The 22,314-nt window shown below is 39.3% G+C and overlaps 1 protein-coding gene across 4 annotated transcripts in view; it reads right to left on the reverse strand.

The window, feature by feature from the left end:
- Nucleotides 1-22,314, reverse strand: part of KDM4C (lysine demethylase 4C) — a 397,059-nt gene that overhangs the window by 46,204 nt on the left and 328,541 nt on the right. For 3 of the 4 annotated variants that reach the window (XM_060102149.1, XM_060102148.1, XM_060102150.1), the window contains exon 19: nucleotides 8,513-8,683. In XM_060102149.1, the coding sequence (XP_059958132.1) occupies nucleotides 8,513-8,683 (171 nt within the window). The remainder of the gene's footprint in view (nucleotides 1-8,512; nucleotides 8,684-22,314) is intronic. The other variant, XM_060102151.1, reaches the window with a different exon arrangement.

Consider the following 22,314-nt stretch of genomic DNA (forward strand, 5'->3'; position numbering starts at 1 on the left):
TGCACCCCTATGTCCATAGCAGCACTATTCACAATAGCCAAGACATGGAAACAACCTAAACTAAATGTCCATCAACAGATGAATGGATAAAGAAGATGTGGTACATATATATAATGGAATACTATTCAGCCATAAAAAAGAATGAAATAATGCCATTTGCAGCAACATGATGGACCTAGAGATTATCATACTAAGTGAAGTAAGTCAGAAAAATAAATACCAAATGATATCACTTGTATATGGAATCTAAAATATGACACAAATTAACTTATTTATGCAACAGAAATAGACTCAAAGACATAGAGAAGAGACTTGTAGTTGCCAAGGGGGAGGCAGGTGCAGGAGGGATGGAGTGGGAGTTTGGTATTAGCAGATGCAAACTATTCTACATAGACTGGATAAACAACAAAGTCCTACTGTACAGCACAGGCAACTATATTTAATATCCTATGATAAACAATAATGGAAGGAATATAAAAAAGAATGTGTACAGACAGATAGACAACTGAATCACTTTCCTGTACAGCAGAAATTAACACAACATTGTAAATCACCTATACTTCAATAAAATAAAATTTTTTAAAAACCTGGAAAAGAAAAGAAAATCCATGAGCTTCCCAGAATCCCACAGCATAGACTGTTTCTGATAACAACATTTTTCTTAGTCTTTCAAACCTGCTTGGGTATTTTATTTTGCCTCCAGAACACCCAGGATCACTCCTTCACCTATGTTTACACATCTTGAATCCTCCATGGTGCCTAAGACAGCACTGAATACATAGGTCAAAAAGGATGATATGATTGGATATTCCCAAACACGGGTAGATTTGGATCATGGTGACTGCCACCCTTGGGATTAAGCCCTGCGTTGAGAAGAGACAATAAAGTCCTGGAAATTAATAACACTGCCCCCAAGTTCAATGTAGTTATTTTTTTCTTGTTAGAGTGAAGATGAGATGCTATATACCTTTGAGTTCCCTTGGAAAGAAAAGGATGGGAAAGAAACACCAAAAACTGTCTCCTGGGAATAAGTTCCTCAACCCAATCACCTTGAGATAATTGCCAAAAGAGAAATAAGAGAAATACTGCCAAGTGATGGAGGTATGTATCTGAAGAAAAATGTAATTGACACTGTGTCTTCAGGGCTACTAGTTAATATCCTGCATGGGACACCAGGGCAATGACATACTTTTCTTCAGAGGATCACAATGCTGAATGGAAATTGTCAATATAATAGCTACAGAATCATGGGCAGAGATGCATACAATTTATAAAACAGAAAGGGAGTCCAACTCAAATAAGGGCTTCAACATTCTGTTAGTATGCCCCAGGTTTCAAGGCAAAAAGCCACACCATAATTACACAAAAGAAAATAAAATTCCAGGACCTGGTAAGTACTCACCCCCACCAACTTGAGACAGTTCATGAAACTAGTTAGAGCCTCAGTGAAGAGCACATAATTTAGAGAGTTGAAGAATCAGCTGAAAGCTGACCTTAGGTAGGAGACCCTGCCCAGCAACTGCAGGTTTAGTCTTCAAAGATATAACCAGACTCTATGCCTCTGAACGGCCTTGAAGTTCTTTGATTATTTTTCTTAGTAAACTCCTAGCCAGTATAGTAATACTACTCCCCCTTGGTGGGTAGATTCTATTTACTTATCTATCATTAAAATGTGTTTAAATACAGATTGTATTTAACAGATTATCCAATGTAAACTGTGTTTATATAAAGGTGCAGTAATATGCTTTGTAAATATTGTACTGCTGTATGTGTTGTTTGCTTTTTGAAGATGTTTAAAACAGAAGAATTTGAACTACTAAATTAATGTCTAATTTATTAGCATTATGGACACCGAGTGCTTTAAAAAATTGTGACATTTGTGAGGATTACATACATTAAACCTATAAGCATAGTGAAGATGTCCAAGGAAATTTGATTACTTAAATGTAAAATGGTTAGAATTTGATCAATTTATACATTATATAAACATTAATCAAGGAACAAATGAGTTTGTTCTAAATTTTTATGTAAAAAATTATGAGATTTATAAATAAGAAAATTTGTTAGCTGAATCTGAAGGCTTAAAAAAGTAGATTTTAAACTGAGTATTGATTAAAATCAAAGTAATAACAGATTCTTTTTTTTTTTACATGTATAAAAGGCTTCCCAAGGATGTAAAAATCAACAGGAATTTGGCAAAGCCCTTCACCTCACAGACTCTCAGCTCTACAGCCAAGAAAGAGAAGCAAGGGTGCCCCTCTTGAGCAGTTAAATGCCATGTGGGCCATACCTACAGAATCCTAAACCAGTAAAAGTTCCTGGGGCCTTCTCTGGCAAATTCCATTGATTCTAGAAGAATCAAGACTGGGGGTGGGTGGGGGGAGCATCAGTCTGTAGCACACATAACACAGATGGTCTGGGATGGGGCATGACTTCCACCTGACTTAAAAATCCAGGGTACCTCACAATCTAGGAGCCAACAGAAATCCAAAAACACTTCCCAGGATCCTATAACATAAGATAGTTTCTTGGAAAACTTTTTTCTTAGTTTCTCAAACCACCTCAGATATTTTCTTTTGTATCCTGAACATCCAGAGTCACTCCTACGCCTACACTTGCCAACTGGGGCCTTGTGGAGGTGCTGAGCCCTGAGCAGTTAGGTACAATGTCTTCTACCACAGCGACACTAAAGTCACAGAGAGCAGACTTCCTGGAAAGGTGCCCCAAAGCACAGAGGCAACAAGCAATGGAATGCAGGGGGCCAACCTACATTCTGCACCTAACTCTGTCACCCCTAATTTGGGGAACTCGCACAAATCATAGGGTTTCTGTGACTCGGCAATGATCATATCTATGAAATGAGCACGAACTTATTCTGGAGCCGGGTTTGTCATGAAAAGCCAATGAAATAACACTTTATAAACATGCAGAATAATACATGCACAAATGCAGAGAACTGGGTTATTACAAAGTCTAAAGATGCCAGGACTGCTTTACAGCAAGTGGAAACAATCATCTGAGTCAGTGAAATCTCACCTGTACAGATATCCATTTAACCTAACAAGTAGGAATAAAGTTCTAAGGACACATCTTCTAACCAAATTTCATCAAGACCAGAAAAGGGCAGCATAAACTAGATGGGGGAGGAGAAAGGGGAAAAAAAGTTCTACAGACCTAAGTTAATTACCTAAAAATTTTGATTTTGTGCCTACCATGTTAGTTACATGGTAAATTAGCTCATTTAGTCCTTTCAATAACCTCAGAAGGTATAAATTATTCCCTTTTTAGTGGGGAAAAAACAGGCTTCAAACAGGTTTGAGCAACCTGCCTATAACTGAGGAAAAAATTAGCTTTAAGAATTTCAGTTTGCACTGTACAGCCCACAAAAACTAAAGGCCATGACAGTCCATCCCTAGAATCCTGAAGTGTACAGTTCTCGTGCTTTTTTCACATGTCAATGGACGCTGAAAAATGTAGCAAGTCTTCATGGAAATTTCAGTGATGGACTCTTGCTGTCGAATTTCTAAATGGTCCTGTTTCTCTTCTCAAGCCCAGTGGTGAATGTTAAGTGCTTGTCCTAAAACTATCCGGATCACACTGCACCATCTTCCTCCCTCGAAACGAGCCCCAAGTGCAGAGGAAGGGAAGCAGCCATCATTCTAGGGTCATCATAGGCATGCCAGAGGATCCCAGGTTTTAGCAAAGGGTAATAGGGGGCCCTGGAATCGCCATGCCCGTTGAATTCTCTCCTGTGGGCAACTTTCATTCCCATCAAAACAGTAGGAGACTAAAAAAAAATTCGTCAGGAAGTGTGTCGCAGTTTCATAGACTGACAGATGGAGGCGTGTAGCAATACATCTTTTGTTACTTCCCTTGACAGCTATAGATTGCATGCTGTGTTTAACTGGGCCGATACACATATCCTGCAGGTGTACTGTTGAGAGAAAAGATTTGGGACATTTTTCTGGCTATCACAGAAATGAAGTACCTAGGTCTGGAAAGAAATTTTCTGGTAGTCCAAAGAATGTTTCTCTCTACAACTCCAAACACTCCCTCTAGTCACATAACCCTAACAAAGGCATTTTAATGCCAAGCAAATTTATTTTCAAATATGGATAGGCCAGCCTGCATTAAAGGTTTCTCTTCTGTTGGGAGCATAAAGTGATCATAATCAGTGATTCTATAAATAAGGGAATGTATTTCTTTACTAAAGCATCAGGCTTCATAAAAGACTATATTTATGTTATATGTAAATAAATACTTTGGGATAATTAAACTCGATGTTCTAGATTTTATTTTCATAGTTAAAAAACTGAAATTGTGTTGTACCCTTACGGCAGTTCTAGTTAGCAAGTACCCACAGCTTAGAGAAGCTAGTTCTCCACTAGCCAGCCACACTGACGTCATGTTGCACTTGATGAAAGGGCCTTCCCAGAAGCACTCACGCCTGATTAAGCACATTGTGTGGATTAGAGAGTTTTCAGACAAACAGAAGAAAAAATCATTTTTTACCCCCAGTTTCAGATGGCACAGGTATATTATCTAATGAAAACAAGATTTCTCTGAGGAATATGGAATACATTTAATGTTTCCAAACAAATAATTATCCTGCCACAATCTGCAAGATGCTGAGACAGAGGCAGACATGGTCACATTTTTCTTATGTCCTGATGAAACTCCCCATTAGGGAACCAAGCAGGGTTTCCATCTCCCAGAAGACAGTTCTGATGTTGATGGATATCAAAAGTGGAAGTGGGACAATCCTAAGAATTAACCCACATGGGCTGAAAAACAGTGATATAAATGTAGTTGCATTATATCACATATGAGAATGAGTATGATTTTTTTTGGGGGGGGAGCAGAGATAGGTTTATTGCAGGGCCATGCAAGGAGAATGGGTGGCTCATGCTTCCCAAAACCCTATCTCTCCAAAGGGTTTCAGCAAAGCATTTTTTTAATATATATATATATGATTTATATGTGAATATATTTATAACATACTTAATTATACACATTCATTATGTTTTGAAATATAACATCAAATTCCCCATATCCAACTGAAGTCTAGTTGACATACTATGAGGGCATTTAATCATGTAGCTTTCATTAATTTTGGTGGGAAACACAGACCCCAAGCCATCCCTGACAATCCTTTAAACTTAAAAGCTTGCTTTATAAAATCCATGACTTCGCCTTTTGGGAACCTGGATGATGAGCAGGACAGAGCACATAGCTAATGGAGTGGATCTACAGAGTGCTGCAAACTGACCAAACCAGCGTGGCTGCTTTACAGAAAGGGAAATTACATTCTGCCTATGAGTCAGAGCTTCTGGCACTACAAGGTAAGCAGTCTCCTAAAATGCCCCAGGACAATACATATGTGCTGGTTAATTTTATGCGTCAACTTGACAGGGCCACAGGTGCCCAGATATTAGGTATTTGGTCAAACATTATTCGAGGTGAGTCTGTGAGGGTGTTATTGGATGCCTTTAGTATGTGAATTGATAGACAAAGCAGACGATCCTCCTAGGGCCCATGCAACCAAGTGAAGGCCTGAAGAGAACAAAAAGGCTGACCCTTTCCCAAATAAAGGGGAATTCTTCTTGCCTGACTGGTTTTGAGTTAGGACTCAGTTTTTTCCTGACTCTGGACTTGAAGCTCTTCCTGGGTCTTGAGCCTGCTGGCCCTTGAACTAGAATTACACCATCTGCTCTCCTATCTTCAGTCTGCTGACTACGATCTTGGGACTTCTCAGCTTCCAAAATCACCTGAGCCAACTCCTTATAATAAATCATACATATTATACATATGTACTTGTAATATATTAAACACACACACACACATGCACACACACTACTCTTACTGATTCTATTTCTCTGGAGAACCCTAATACAATATTATAAGGAAAAATAAGACCTTCCCTATGGAGCCACCAAAGAAGGAAAGCTGGGGATGTCTCATTCAGCCCCAAGAGAACAAAGAGGAAGAGGCCACAGCAGCCAACAAATGGTGACATTATTAGAAAGTATGTGAAATTTGAAAATACAACATGACAAATATTCCTACTTGGTTGGTGTAAGAGGCCAAAAATGTACCAGACAGGAAAGGGCGGTGGGGAATATCGAGGGAGGAAAGGCTGCACGAAAGAGAGAAGACCTGCTCAAAGACAATTATAATTCTTTTCCCTGAAAAATATTATCATTCACGCAAATTCATACAGACGCCCCTCTCCACTCTACATTAACTCACGCCACCATGAGCACCGCCTCCCTCCCAGGCTAGAGCTGTGGCCACACACACGTACACACAAACGCCCCACTGCTAAACTGCAAATCCTTATCACATATGCTAAGTAATAGTTAAACAAGCTGTAAAGAATTTTTGCTTTTCCATTCTTGTTGATTTAAATGCCAAGGTGCTTCTGAACAATCTTATAAATTTTAGAGCCTTGTTCTCACGACACCCACAAATACTTTAAACCAAATTTGTTTGGGTTCACAGAGAATGGGAACCGAAGTTATCAAAGGGAAGGCTTTTGGATTCAAAAAACTCCTAGGATCACAGCCACTCTTTTCCAACGTACAAGTTGAAGACAATCCAAGAAAGCTTAAGACCAACTGGGTGTGTGGAGGCTCGTGAAGTGAAAGGGAATTTAGGATTCATTAAATACTCTCATGGATAAAGACCTAACTATTTGCTCAGGTTTGGGGATCAGTGCTCAGAAGTCTGTTGTCCCATCCCCAATATGCTCCCCAGCAAAGTTTTCTGTCTTTGGTTGGCTCAATATTGACAGCATGCACAAAAGAAGGCTGATTGATTCTGAAATAAGTGTGTAGGCTGGGCAGGGCTGACGAGAGCCTGTGTGTTTCTTTGCCTTTCTTGCCCTCACATACCTCTTCATCTCCCACTCTAAATGCCCTTTCTTCCCAGGGGTTAAGAACAGAGGCTCTGGAGCCCAACTCTGGGACTGAATACGCTTTCTGACACTTAACTAGCTGTGGATCACCTTGAGAAGGTTATTTACTGCTTTGTGCCTCAGTTTCTTCAGTAGCCAGATGTAGAAAATTTGGCTTGTAAGCATGTAAGGTTGTGAGGGTGAAATGATTCATGCGTGTCAAGCTCCTGAAGCAGTCCTGGCACGTGGTACATGTCCGGCAGTGTCAGCCCTATTGACCTTGTGGACTCTCTGACTCAAGTCTCCTGACCCCAACTGGTGGGCAGCTGCTTCTGGCTCATTTATAGCATTTATCGCACTGTCTAGAAAGCACCTATTTACCAGCCTGCCTCCCCCCAGACTGAGCAGGAATCACACCTTCTTTCTCATTATCTCTGCCCGCACCCAGTGTGATGCTTGGCACACACCAGATACTGCGTGCTTGAAGGGGTGGCCTAGTCTAACAGGGGGAGCATGGTACCTAAGGGCTGCTGCTTATGAAGAGCAATGGCAGTGCAGTAAAGCAAAGCTCCAGGTGGAATTCTGCAAAGAAACATAATTCACCCTTTTGGTGTATGATCAAGTCCTGGGATTTTTAATTTGTTTAAACTCATCTGCTTTAAAATCTTTCAAATAAGTTAACTTTTGTTTACATACTTGTCCTTCTTAAAGGCATAGAGAAGTAAGCCTAACAAAGCTAACCGAATCAATGTTTCTTCGGCCCCAGGAGACCAAAATTCTAGAAATATTTGTAAGCAACCTCATAAGGTTACATTTAATTATCAGTTGCACATAATGCATAATTATTGATTTTAAAGAATAACATCATTCCAAATATAAACAAGGGCATATCATCAACAGACGCAGGACAAGGCAGAAGTTACATTAGTGAGGCCTGGCTCCCCAGATGGACATTTCCCTTAAATGAAGAAGGGATAACAAGATGACCAGAAGACTAACCCTGGTCTCAGTTATCTGATTTGATCTCAGCTTCAAAAAACCTTCCGCTGAAAGTGCTTTTCTTGTGAAACATCCTGCTCAAAGGCAAGTCCCTGAGACATACAAACAGACAGACTGGCATGCATGTTTCCCACTCCAGACCAGTTAAGAAACTCAGGAAAAGTCAGAGCCTTTTTCTTGCGTGATTTTTGTTACTCCCATATGAAACATCCATAGATATTTCTGTCTGATCACAGATGTCACTGTCAGGTCAGATTAATAAAAGCCATATTCTCCAGCTAAGCAGAAAGAAAAAGAATAAAGGAATTCCAATATACAAACACTTTGTAACAGAAAAGAACAGGTGAATTCACATTTTATGTTTCTGACCACACACATTTTTCACTTAGTTAAAAGAATTTGGGAAGATGATTCTAAGTTCATCTACTATTTAGAATAATGATGGCTAAGGAACCTCCTAGAAAACAATACTCTTTGTGGTGGGAAAACAGAACACCTGAATCAAATATTAAATGAAATGAGTTACTTCAAGAGCCGAAGTAAAGATTCCCAAAAGGTTCAGCTGGTTTAGTTATACAAAAAGTAAACTGGGGAGCAGGCACCCAGGACCTTACTCACCACGATATCCTCAGGGAACGTGTCTGTGCTGAATGAGCCATCATCAAACACGACCTCATAGAAGGTCTGCGTCGTCACAGCGATCACCCTGCAGCTGTAGTACCGGGTGTTGCGATGCTTCGTGATGACCGTCTGCCCCACAGCGATGTCATTCTCGCCAGCCTTGGACTTCTTAGGAAGGGGCAGAGAAAGAGGAGAGGAAAGAAACAGGAGAAAGAATAGAAAATAAAAGAAATATTTATTTAGAAAACATCATTGGTGTGGTCATGATATACACTTTTAATTGTTAAACCTTTTATTGGGAAGTAATTTCAAACAGAAGTTGCAAGAATATGAATAATACAAAAACATACATATACTCTTTGACCCTTTACTCAGGTTCATCTATTGTTAACATTTTACCATTTCCCTTTTTTTGCCTATTCTCTATTTTACATATGTGTATATTTAAGTATATATATAAATAAAATTGTGTGTGTGTGCACTCCACAAACCATTTGAGAATAAGCTACATATAATCATGGGCTTTAACACCTAAATACATCAGTGTGTATTTTCTAAAAACAGGGATTTTCCTTTACATAACCACAGTACAGTTACTAACTTTAGTAAATTTAACATGGATGCCATACTTTAATCGACCATGCATATTCCAATTTTGTCAAGTGAGCCAATAACGATCTTTATGGCCCCCATCCTTTATGTACAGGATGCAGTCTTGAGTCACATACTGCATTTAGTTGCCAAGTCTCTTTGACCTCCTTTAATCTGGAACATTTCCACAGCCTTTCTTCGTCTTTTATGATCGTGATACTTTTGAAGGATACAGCTCTCCCTCCCCCTGCTTTTTCAGTAGAGCATGTCTGATGTTTCCTCATGACTAGATTCAGGTTATACATTCCTGGCCAGAATACCACTACCACAGAGACAATGTTGTATTCTTCTCATGGTATCACATCTGGAGGCACATGTTAGTCCACCTTTCAATGGTGATTTTAATTTTGATCCTGGTCAAAGAGTAGTCCAATTTCTTCATTTTGCAATGACTATTTTTCCCTTCCAACTAACAAGCAATCTGTGGGAGGGACTTTAACACCATGTAAATATCCTGCTCCTCCACATTTCTGCTTAGATTTAGCAACCACTGATGAGTCTGGCTTGATCCAATTTGACTATGATGATGATGATATGCTGATTTTTCCTGCTCCAGCACTCCCTCCACATTTACTAGTTGGCACCTGGCAGTTATTAGGCAAAAATCTCCTACCTTCCCCCCATCCATCCATCCATCCATCATCAGTATGGAATTATTCCTCCTCCCCACCTGTTTAGAATTCATACTATAATTAATAATTTTGGTGCTCAGATTATCCCAGATTTGGCCAATAGAAGCCTCTTCAATCTGTATTCCTGTGCCCTTAAGATGTCTTTTTATTTCTTATCAGTTCCTTACTTTCTGGCCTAACAAGATGTGTCAAGATCATCTTGCCTCAGCCCTGGAATTAACATCTCCCTGAGGAGTGTGGTTCATTTTAAAGGGCAGTGATATTAGAGAATAAGATCCAGGTGCTTAGGTGTGCTTATTACTACAAAAGCACCTTTGTTTCTCGACCCTTTCAGAAGACAGAGCAAAGAAATACATGCATGTAGATATATGTGTGTGTGTATATATGTATACATACACACACACACACTATCACACTACAGGTATACATGCACATATGTATAACCATGAAAAACCATGGACTAGGTCTCAGAGTACATGTGCCATGCTATGGAAGCAGAAGGCTTCAGGATAAACGCTTCAGGAAATGCTTGGCAGAGTGCTGGGCTCAGAGTAAGTAGTCCAGAAATGTTAGCTTGCTGTACTTGGGGCTTTCTGTTTTGTTTGCTTGCTTGCTTTGTTTTATTTTTCAGAATAAGGCTGTTGCTCCCCTGTCAGGAACTCATACAAACTCCATTCCTGCCAGGCAGAGAGGGTAGCCAACATCTTACAAGGAAGTCTGCTCTCAAACATTCAGTCCCTTTTACTCCCCAGCTCCAAGTATCATTCATCACCCTTATTCTTTTGATGCCACAAGCTCTGACCCACTAGGGGGGCCCTAAATCAAGCACTTGGGAAGGTCCAGGACCTTTGCTAAATGGGCCCTAGAAGGCACAGTCTCATGATCCCCAAGATACCAACATTAGTCTGACATGTCACCCCTAACCTACAGAAAGTCAAGATTCATTAAACCCCAGTGTTTTCTGACAGCAGTATTTATAACATTACTGGGAAATAAAGTGTCATCAATTCAGAATCTTGGTTTAATTAGAGGTTTTACTTATTTTTTCCCTGAATTTCAAGAAAGGCTAAAACACCTTGCCGGAAACATATAAAGTGCTACGCTTAATCTTTTCCTTCTGGAAACCAAAGAAGAAATGCCCAGAGAGTTAATGATTCACTAATTCCTTCAACATTCATGTGTTGCCAGCCAGTGGACACCAAGCACCTCCCCTGGTGCTGGGGACTCAAACAAAAACCACTAAGACTTCATTCCTGTTCCCTGGAACAGGCCCACAAAGATATGTGCCATGAAGTTATCTTACAGGTGGCATGATGCAAGACTGGTGATATTCTAGCATGCCATCTACAGCATGTCTTCATACGCACAGGCAGAATTAGGGGAGGAGAGCAATGAAGCACCAAGTAATGGGCATGAGCAAAAGCCCAGAAGCAGGAAACAGCCCATTCTGTTCTGGGAACTGCAAGAGATCTGCTGTTGTGTGGGAGGGGAAGCAGGGAGGAAGGAGAAGACTTTAGAAATGGCCTGGGGCCCAGAGGTCAGGCTATGGGGTAGAGGGGAATAGAGCAGCTCTTATGCCATCCTAAGGAGTCTATATATTACCCTGTGAACCTAAGGAAGCCACTGAGAGGACTAAGCATAGAAGAAAAATGATCCAGCTGTGTGGCTTTTAGGGGAGAAAGGGCATCTCCATGTGGGAGAGGAGGGCCTACCGACAAAGATGCTCATGACTTGGGCAGAGGGCCAACTGTCCCCTCCTAAGAGTCCCCTCCTTGCAGAGTGAGCTCTGCCATCTAGTTTCTCACATGCCTAACAAAACAAAAGGATATTTTCCTTCTTGAAATCATTCCCTACTGATTGCTAGGTTGGTTGGGAAATTTTTCTGTGCCTTTAGGTGTAGTTAGCTATGTAAACTTTTTGACAAAGGACAAGAGCAAGAAGCCTGTAGTGATTTAGATGTACTTTGCTTGAAGTAGAAATCTTTAACAGCTAGGCCACAGTACCTGACATATGCCAAAATAATTCCCTAGTTTCCCACTTCATTCCTCTGCCCAACCCCTTTAAATATATCTAACCTTTCAAAGTAAGAGAACAACTTAGATGTAACAAATTCGAGTGAGGGCACAGTCTGCAGAGTTCTGTAACTCCAAAATTGAGCCCATGACTACAGCTTAAGATTGTATCAGGGCTTCCCTGGTGGCGCAGTGGTTAGGAATCCGCCTGCCAATGCAGGGGACACAGGTTTGAGCCCTGGTCCAGGAAGATCCCACATGCCGTGGAGCAACTAAGCCTGTGCACCACAACTACTGAGCCTGTGCTCTAGAGCCCGCCAGCCACAACTACTGAGCCCACATGCCACAACTACTGAAACCCATGCGCCTAGAGCCCATGCTCCACAACAAGACAAGCCACCGCAATGAGAAGCCTGCACACAGCAATGAAGAGTAGCCCCCGCTCACCACAACTAGAGAAAGCCTGCACTCAACAACGAAGATCCAATGCAGCCAAAAATAAAAAAAAAGATTGTATCAGTTACAACTGACCCTAGGAGGCGAAGGTCGCAACTTGTTTGGCTGAACACAGTGGTCCTTAGTGACCTGGATTAGGGCCAAAAAAAGCTTCACATTGGCAGCATATTTTTGCATATGTTGTCCCTCTTTGTCAAACCACCTTAAAAGCACTCATAGTCAGAATTGCATGTACTGTATTTTACTATGATAATAGTTTCACTGTGTATATTTTATTAAAATTGGAATGCACCCGCTAAGGAAACAATGCTTTGGATTTGAATTATAAGCTCAGCTTCCTCCTAGCTGTGTGATCTTGGGGATGTTATATAACCTTTAGCAGCCTCAGTTTGCTCATCTGTAGAAGGGACAGTAAGACTTACATTAAAGGTTTCCTATAAGAGGAAGTATATAAAATGCATAGACTCATAGGCAGTTGGTTCTCAGCAACTGTTAACTGGCTTCATTTTAAGAACTGAAGAACATATGTGAGAACCTAGCCCCAGGTTAATACACCACTCTTCCCTACCGTACCCCAGTAACTAGCATATACAACTGTGCAGCACCCTGGTTTCACATGACAAGGCTCAATCCAGCTCTAAATAATCATTGTCCTGCTCTTTATCTCATTCCCTTCTGACTCTAATTCTTGTCAAACAGGGGCACATAGCTATGGTTCTTAGGAAGGAAGGCATAAATAATGTGGTCTCCTCCCTCCACCCCCAAGGCTCTCAAAGCCTTTGTTTACAACTCTCTTAAGGCTCTGGTCAAATGTCACTTTCAATGACTATCCCTCCTATAACAGGGCAAAATCCACAGGTCAGTGCCAGGACCTCTTTTGTCTTTTTATTTGTGGCACCCAGTACACTGCATACAACACTGTTGCTGTCAGATGAACAATGAATGAATAAATGAATGAACAGGAAAAAACTAAATAAGTGAACTGTGATGAGGGGTAGAGACACATTTTTTAAATGGGAGAAGATTGATTCTAATTATTCACTGTCCAGAAAAGGGCAAAAAGAAACAAAGGGGAGTTTTAGGAAGAAGTTCCTCTTTCTTAGGGTGGGTAGACATGTATGTAGGTAAGGGGAGGAAATAAAGAAGGTTTATGTGAGATTCAGAAGGTCTGGAAAGTAGAAGCAGCCAGTCAAGGGAAAAGAAAAGTGACAAAGACTTGACAGAGAAAAGGTTGATTCTAGACCACAACCATTTTCTTCCTACTAGGACATGAAATTTATGCAAACTAGCTGGTTGGAAAGATGGCCAGCACACAAATTAAATATACAGCCTTCATCTAAATAAAAATTTTCATAAGCTTCAAGCATAACCATTTCATGGGGAGTACTAAAGAAAACAGATTTTTTGCATAATGTTACCTTAATATGATTTCTGATTTATTTTTGCAGGAAAAATTTATCGAAAAGCATATCCCATAACTGATTATACATCCTCAATAATATTTCCTTTCAGAAAAGCCTAAGAACCTATTGATGTTAAGAATGTCATTTCTGATCAGAGAAGACGGATATTATGCAAGGGGCTCCATCAGATAATAGAAGTGGCTATGGTTTTTTAAGATTAGCACACAGGCTAAGGCTGGTGAAAGTCACATTTTCTTTAACATGCACTAAGCAGAAATCAATGAACAGTGGTTTAAGAAAAAACACAACTAAAAGAAAAGCTAGAACCAGTTCAAAATTCTGGGGATGTGAAAAAAAAATGTTAACTAAGAAAATGTTACAGACATTTCGCAAAAGCATCAAGGAGTCACTGGTACACATAACACAGATATGTTACCAACACATGTCCATACACATGAGTTAATTAAACTCTCCCAATAACTCTGTGAAGCAGTTGTTATTTTCATTAAACAGATGAAGTCACTGAAGTACAAGGTCAAGTGACTTTTCCAAGATCTCAGAGCTGGTGAGAGGCTGAAGTGGGGCCCAGAAGCAGATGCTCTCCCACCACAAGTGCCTTGGTATCATCAACAAGGAGAACACACGTGGAAAGAAATCAGAGGAGAAATAAAACTAACCAGGAAGTGAGACTACTGGAATTCAAGCAGTTCTCAGAGAAGTTACACTTCTTTCTTTTCTAACTGACTTATTGAGTTAGAACCTCCTCTGTTCTACATACCTTTTGAGGCACTTCATTTAATCTCCCCAGTATAATCACAGAGTTGAATTAGCAACTTGGATTTGGAGCCTATCTGAAGATGAAAAGTGCAGAATGTATAATTGCATATGCTCTCAGTTTTCCTATGTGTACACACATGACACTCATACACACTGCAGTAAATTGCAAAAATGCTCACATACCTTCACACCTTCCTCCTTCCACATCCTTTGAAATGTGAGTTTGAAGCTCCTCCCCTCCAGAGCTGGAGTCTATTTCCCCAACCCTCAAATCTGAGCTAGGCTTGTGGCTTAGCCTGCTTTGACCAAAAGAATACAGCAGAAGTAACGGTGTGCAAATGCAAAGCCTCTTGCACACTTCTGCTGTCTCCCTAGGGACCCCAGATTCTGTCATGTGAACAAATTCAAGTTATCCTGCTGGCAGATTAGAGACCATATTGACCAAAGCGGAGGCCCTACACATGAGAGAACCCAGCCAGAAGAAGGCAAGCTGTTCTGCATCTCACCACAGACAGATGAGGCAACCAGCCTGAAACAGAAGAAACACCCAACTGAGCCCAGCCTTAACTTCTGACCTACAGAATCAGCAGCTAAAGAGTTGTCATTGTTTTAAGCCACTAAGTTTTGGGATGGTTTGTCACATACACAACTTAGAAAAAAGAATACAGTGACCCTTGAAAAATGCAGGAGTTAGGAGCGTCAACCACCCCACGGCCTTGCACAGTTAAAAACCCACATGTAACTTTACAGTCGGCACTCCATATCCATGGATTAAATCAATCAATCAAGGACTGTATAGAATTCAGTATGTATTTATGGGAAAGAATCCACATATAAGTGGACCCACACAGTTTAAATCCATGTTGTTCAAGGTTAAATGTAGTAAGAAAATAATATACTAAACTGTTAGCTATATACAATGCTAAGTAATGGAATTTTGTCTATTTGATTCTTTATGAACTTCTGTGTACTTTCCATTATACACAGTTGACCCTTGAACACAGGGGTAAGGGGCACCTTGATCCCCTTCACAGTGAAAATATCTGCATAGCACTTTCTCTGACTCAAAAACAAAAGAACTAGTACATGACTCAACCAAGGGCAGGAAGCTGAAACAGTTTGAATGGAATCAGGACTCTTTTGATGCCACATACTGCGAACTCTAATCAAACACAAATTTCCTCCACACTTAGTTAATTTAAAGATCTAAAAAATGAAAATACAGGTACTATATATATTTTTAAAAATCCACACATAAGTGGACCTGTGCAGTTCAAAGCCATGGTGTTCAAGAGTCAACTGTATTTCTTTAATTATTATCACCACAGCCTTCTGACCACCTGAACCAAGCCTAAAGGAGCCAGGAAGCCCAGATGTACATGTGCCCATAAGGCCATTGAGAACGGAATGTTTGCTGCCATAGACCCCCTCGGTTAACTTGTGAGCCTGTAGATCCCTACTCAGAATAATGTGTTTTTTTGGTTTTTTGTTTTTTTGTGGTACACGGGCCTCTCACTGCTGTGGCCTCTCCTGTTGTGGAGCACAGGCTCCGGATGCGCAGGCTCAGTGGCCATGGCTCATGGGCCCAGCCGCTCTGCGGCATGTGGGATCTTCCCAGACCCGGGCACGAACCCATGTCCCCTGCATCAGCAGGTGGACTCTCAACCACTGCGCTACCAGGGAAGCCCAGAATAATGTTTTTAAATCCATAAAATAAAACAAGATTATCCTCCCCCACCAAAAAAAATTATATTGAAATAATATTGAAAAAACAAATTTGTGGCATAATATCTATACTTCTTTAATAATGTATTAAATATTAATACCTAGTGGCAGGTCAAACAACTATTAATATCCTAATTTCAAAGTTACAATGGGAATCCTGCAGCCTGTGGAATAAAAACCACATTCACAGAAAGACAGACAAGATGAAAAGGTACAGGGTTATGTATCAGATGAAGGAACAAGATAAAACCCCAGAAAAACAACTAAATGAAGTGGAGACAGGCAACCTTCCAGAAAAAGAATTCAGAATAATGATAGTGAAGATGATCCAGGACCTTGGAAAAAGAATGGAGGCAAAGATCGAGAAGATGCAAGAAATGTTTAACAGAGACCTAAAAGAATTAAAGAACAAACAAACAGAGATAAACAACACAGTAACTGAAATGAAAACTACACTAGAAGGAATCAATAGCAGAATAACTGAGGCAGAAGAACAGATAAGTGACCAGGAAGACAGAATGGTGGAATTCACTGCTGCGGAACAGAATAAAGAAAAAAGAATGAAAAGAAATGAAGACAGCCTAAGAGACCCCTGGGACAACATTAAACATAATAACATTCGCACTATAGGGGTCGCAGAAGGAGAAGAGAGAGAGAAAGGACCTGAGAAAATATTTGAAGAGATTCTAGTTGAAAACTTCCCTAACATGGGAAAGGAAATAGCCACCCAAGTCCAGGAAGCGCAGAGAGTCTCATACAGGATAAACCCAAGGAGAAACATGCTGAGACACATAGTAATCAAATTGGCAAAAATTAAAGGCAAAGAAAAATTATTGAAAGCAGCAAGGGAACAATGACAAATAACATACAAGGGAACTCCCATAAGGTTAACAGCTGATTTCTCAGCAGAAACTCTACAAGCCAGAAGGGCATGGCATGATATACTTAAGGTGATGGAAGAACCTACAACCAAGATTACTCTACCTGGAAAGGATCTCATTCAGATTCGATGGAGAAATCAAAAGCTTTACAGACAAACAAAAGCTAAGAGAATTCAGCACTACCAAACCAGCTCTACAACAAATGCTAAAGGAAATACTCTAAGTGGGAAACACAAGAGAAGAAAAGGACCTACAAAAACAAACCCAAAACAATTAACAAAATGGTCACAGGAACATACATATCGATAATTACCATAAACGTGAATGGATTAAATGCTCCAGCCAAAAGACACAGGCTTGCTGAATGGATACAAAAATAAGACCCATATATATGCTGTCTACAAGAGACCCACTTCAGACCTAGGGATATATACAGACTGAAAGTGAGGGGATGGAAAAAGATATTCTATGCAAATGGAAATCCAAAGAAAGCTGCAGTAGCAATACTCATATCAGATAAAATAGACTTTAAAGAATGTTACAAGACATAATGATCTACATAATGATCAAGGGATCAATCAAAGAAGAAGATGTAACAATTATAAACATATATACACCCAACACAGGAGCACCTCAATACATAAGGCAACTGCTAACAGCTATAAAAGAGGAAATTGACAGTAACAAAATAATAGTGGGGGACTTTAACACCTCACTTACACCAATGGACAGATCATCCAAAGTAAAAATAAGGAAAGAGAAGCTTTAAATGACACAATAGACCAGATAGATTTAATTGATATTTATAGGATATTCCATCCAAAAGCAGCAGATTACACTTTCCTCTCAAGTGCACATGAAACATTCTCCAGGATAGATCACATCTTGGGTCACAAATCAAGCCTCAGTAATTTAAGAAAACTGAAATCGTATCAAGCATCTTTTCTGACCACAACGCTATGAGATTAGAAATGAATTACAGGGAAAAAAGCATAAAAAACACAAACACATGGAGGCTAAACTATATGTTACTAAATAACCAAGGAATCACTGAAGAAATCAAAGAGGAAATCAAAAAATACCTGGAGACAAAAGACAATGAAAACTCGATGATCCAAAACCTATGGGATGAAGCAAAAGCAGTTCTCAGAGGGAAGTTTATAGTTATATAAGCCTACCTCAAGAAACAAGAAAAATCTCAAATAAACAATCTAACCTTACACCTAAAGGAACTAGAGAAAGAACAAACAAAACCCAAAGTTAGTAGAAGGAAAGAAATCATAAAGATCAGAGCAGAAATAAATGAAATAGAAACAAAGAAAACAATAGCAAAGATCAATAAAACTAAAAGCTGGTTCTTTGAGAAGATAAACAAAATTGATAAACCATTAGCCAGACTCATTAAGAAAAAGAGGGAGAGGACTCAAATCAATAAAATTATAAATGAAAGAGGAGAAGTTACAACAGACACTACAGAAACACAAAGCATCCAAAGAGACTACTACAAGCAACTCTATGCCAATAAAACGGACAACCTGGAAGGAATGGACAAATTCTTAGAAAGGTATAGCCTTCCAAGACTGAACCAGGAAGAAATAGAAAATATGAACAGACCAATCACAAGTAATGAAATTGAAACTGGGATTAAAAATCTTCCAACAAACAAAAGTCCAGGACCCGATGGCACACAGGTGAATTCTATCGAACATTTAGAGAAGAGCTAACACCTATCCTTCTCAAACTCTTCCAAAAATTGTGGAGAAGGAACACTGCCAAACACATTCTATGAGGCCACCATCACCCTGATACCAAAACCAGACAAAGATACTACAAAAAAAGAAAATTACAGAACAATATCACTGATGAATATAGACGCAAAAATCCTCAACAAAATACTAGCAAACAGAATCCAACAACACATGAAAAGGATCATACACCATGATAAAGTGGGATTTACCCCAGGGATGCAAGGATTCTTCAATATACACAAACCAATCAATGTGATACACCATATTAACAAATTGAAGAATAAAAACCATATGATCATCTCAATAGATGCAGAAAAAGCTTTTCACAAAATTCAACACCCATTTATAATAAAAACTCTCCAGAAAGTGGGCATAGAGGGAACCCACCTCAACATAATAAAGGCCATATACAACAAACCCACAGCACACATCATTCTCAATGGTGAAAAACTGAAAGCATTTCCTCTAAGATCTGGAATAAGACAAGGATGTCCACTCTCACCACTATTATTCCACATAGTTTTGGAAGTTCTAGCCATGGCAATCAGGGAAAAAAAAGAAATAAAAGGAATACAATTGGAAAAGAAGAAGTAAAACTGTCACTGTTTGCAGATGACGTGATACTATACATAGAGAATCCTAAAGATGCCACCAGAAAACTACTAGAGCTAATCAATGAATTTGGTAAAGTAGCAGGATACAAAATTAATGCACAGAAATCTCTTGCATTCCTATATACTAATGATGAAAAATCTGAAAGAGAAATTAAGGAAACACTCCCATTTACCATTGCAACAAAAAGAATAAAATACCTAGGAATAAACCTACCTAAGGAGACAAAAGACCTGTATGCAGAAAACTATAAGACACTGATGAAAGAAATTAAAGATGATACAAACAGATGGAGAGATGTTCCATGTTTTGGGATTGGAAGAATCAATATTGTGAAAATGACTATACTACCCAAAGCAATCTAAAGATTCAATACAATCTCTATCAAATTACCAATGGCATTTTTTATGGAACTAGAACAAAAAGTCTTAAAATTTGTATGGAGACACAAAAGACCACGAATAGCCAAAGCAGTCTTGAGGGAAAAAAACGGAGCTGGAGGAATCAGACTCCCTGACTTCAGACTATACTACAAAACTACAGTAATCAAGACAGTATGGTACTGCCACAAACACAGAAATATAGATCAATGGAACAAGATAAAAGCCCAGAGATAAACCCATGCACCTATAGTCAACTAATCTATGACAAAGGAGGCAAGGATATACAATGGAGAAAAGACAGTCTCTTCAATAAGTGGTGCTGGGAAAACTGGACAGCTACATGTAAAAGAATGAAATTAGAACACTCCCTACACCATACACAAACATAAACTCAAAATGGATTAGGGATCTAAATGTAAGACTGGACACTATAAAACTCTTAGAGGAAAACATAGGAAGAACACTCTTTGACATAAATCACAGCAAGATCTTTTTTGATCCACCTCCTACAGCAACGGAAATAAAAACAAAAATAAACAAATGGGACCTAATGAAACTTAAAAGCTTTTGCACCATAAAGGAAACCATAAACAAGACGAAAAGACAACCCTCAGAATGGGAGAAAATATTTGCAAACGAATCAACAGACAAACGATTAATATCCAAAATATATAAACAGCTCATACATCTCAATATTAAAAAAACAAACAACCCAATCCAAAAATAGGCAGAAGACCTAAACAGACATTTCTCCAAAGAAGATATACAGATGGCCAAGAAGCACATGAAAAGCTGCTCAACATCACTAATTATTAGAGAAATGCAAATCAAAACTACAATGAGGTATCACCTCACACCAGTTAGAATGGGCATCATCAGAAAATCTACAAACAACAAATGCTGGAGAGGGTGTGGAAAAAAGGGAACCCTCTTGCACTGTTGGTGTTGGGAATGTAAATTGATACAGCCACTATGGAGAACAGTATGGAGGTTCCTTAAAAAACTAAAAAGAGAATTACCATATGACCCAGCAATCCCACTACTGGGAATATACCCAGAGAAAACCATAATTCAGAAAGACACATGCACCCCAATGTTTATTGCAGCACTATTTACAATAGCCAGGTCATGGAAGCAACCTAACTGCCCATCGACAGACGAATGGATAAAGAAGTTGTGGTACATATATACAATGGAATATTACTCAGCCATAAAAAGGAATGAAATTGGGTCATTTGTTGAGACATGGATGGATCTAGAGACTGTCCTACAGAGTGAAGTAAGTCAGAAAGAGAAAAACAAATATCGTATATTAACACATATATGTGGAACCTAGAAAAATGGTACAGATGAACCAGTATGCAGGGCAGAAACTGAGACACAGATGTAGAGAACAAACGTATGGACACCAAGGGGGGAAAGAGGCAGGGGGTGGGGTTGGTGGTGTGATGAATTGGGAGATTGGGGTTGACATGTATACACTGATGTGTATAAAATGGATGACTAATAAGAACCTGCTGTATAAAAAAATAAAAATAATAGATAACTAATAAGAACCTGCTGTATAAAAAAAAGTTACAATGGGCACAGTAATATTTTGAGATCTCTCTTACAATGGTAATGTGATTTCTATTGTGGACAGAGTCACAGGAACTGCTAATGCCACCTTTGCTTATGCTCAAAACTGACAGAACTGTTAAATTCTAGGTGGAATTTAGAAAGAAAATTGCTATTTTTTCCCTCATGCTCTAACAGACAAATTTTTCTTGATACTAAATTGTTAAAAAGATTTTATCACCAGGAACATTTAAAGGCACAGCACTCAACCTTGTAACAACAGTCTTTATAAAAATCACAACAATGTTATTTACGTCTGGTGCTTGTACATACTGTCAATAAATAGACATAGTAATGAAATGAAACTCAATGAAGGCACCTCTGTGAAGGGTGAAGTTATAGAGGCTAAAGTGGGTAATTTTGGGGTGACCTAAACTGAAACAGGAATCTAACTTAAGCACTGAGATTGGAATATGTACTGCATCCTCAAATATCATTTCTCCCCAGTGACTTTTTGACAGAGAACAGAGAGGAGTTTAGTTCAAACATGACCTCTAAAGTGAGGGCTCAGAGAGTTCTGTGTGGTAGAGGAAGGAATATTTCTATGCTTTGCAAGATGTGTCTTCTCTTATTGGACCTGTGAAGGCCGATGTGCATTCATACCCTGAAGGAGAATCACCCACCATCTGATGAGATGAGTCATGGGTAGAGATGTCATCTTAGGAAAATCCCTGAGTGGATTCTCCATCTGTAATAATGATGTTAATAAAGGGTGCAAATCCAAATACGATAGTATATGTAGAGGCTCACAGGTATATCCATCATTCACTCAGCAAGGCTGGAGAGTTGAAGGAGAAAGCTAAGCAACTTATCCAATGAACAGGCCAAAAAGCACATTTCCATGTATATCCAATAACCCTTTTGGCCTTCTCAACTTTATTATTCTCCATAATTTCTATGAA

Source organism: Mesoplodon densirostris, chromosome 6 (genome assembly GCF_025265405.1).
Source record: "Mesoplodon densirostris isolate mMesDen1 chromosome 6, mMesDen1 primary haplotype, whole genome shotgun sequence".
Classification (NCBI taxonomy): domain Eukaryota; kingdom Metazoa; phylum Chordata; class Mammalia; order Artiodactyla; family Ziphiidae; genus Mesoplodon; species Mesoplodon densirostris.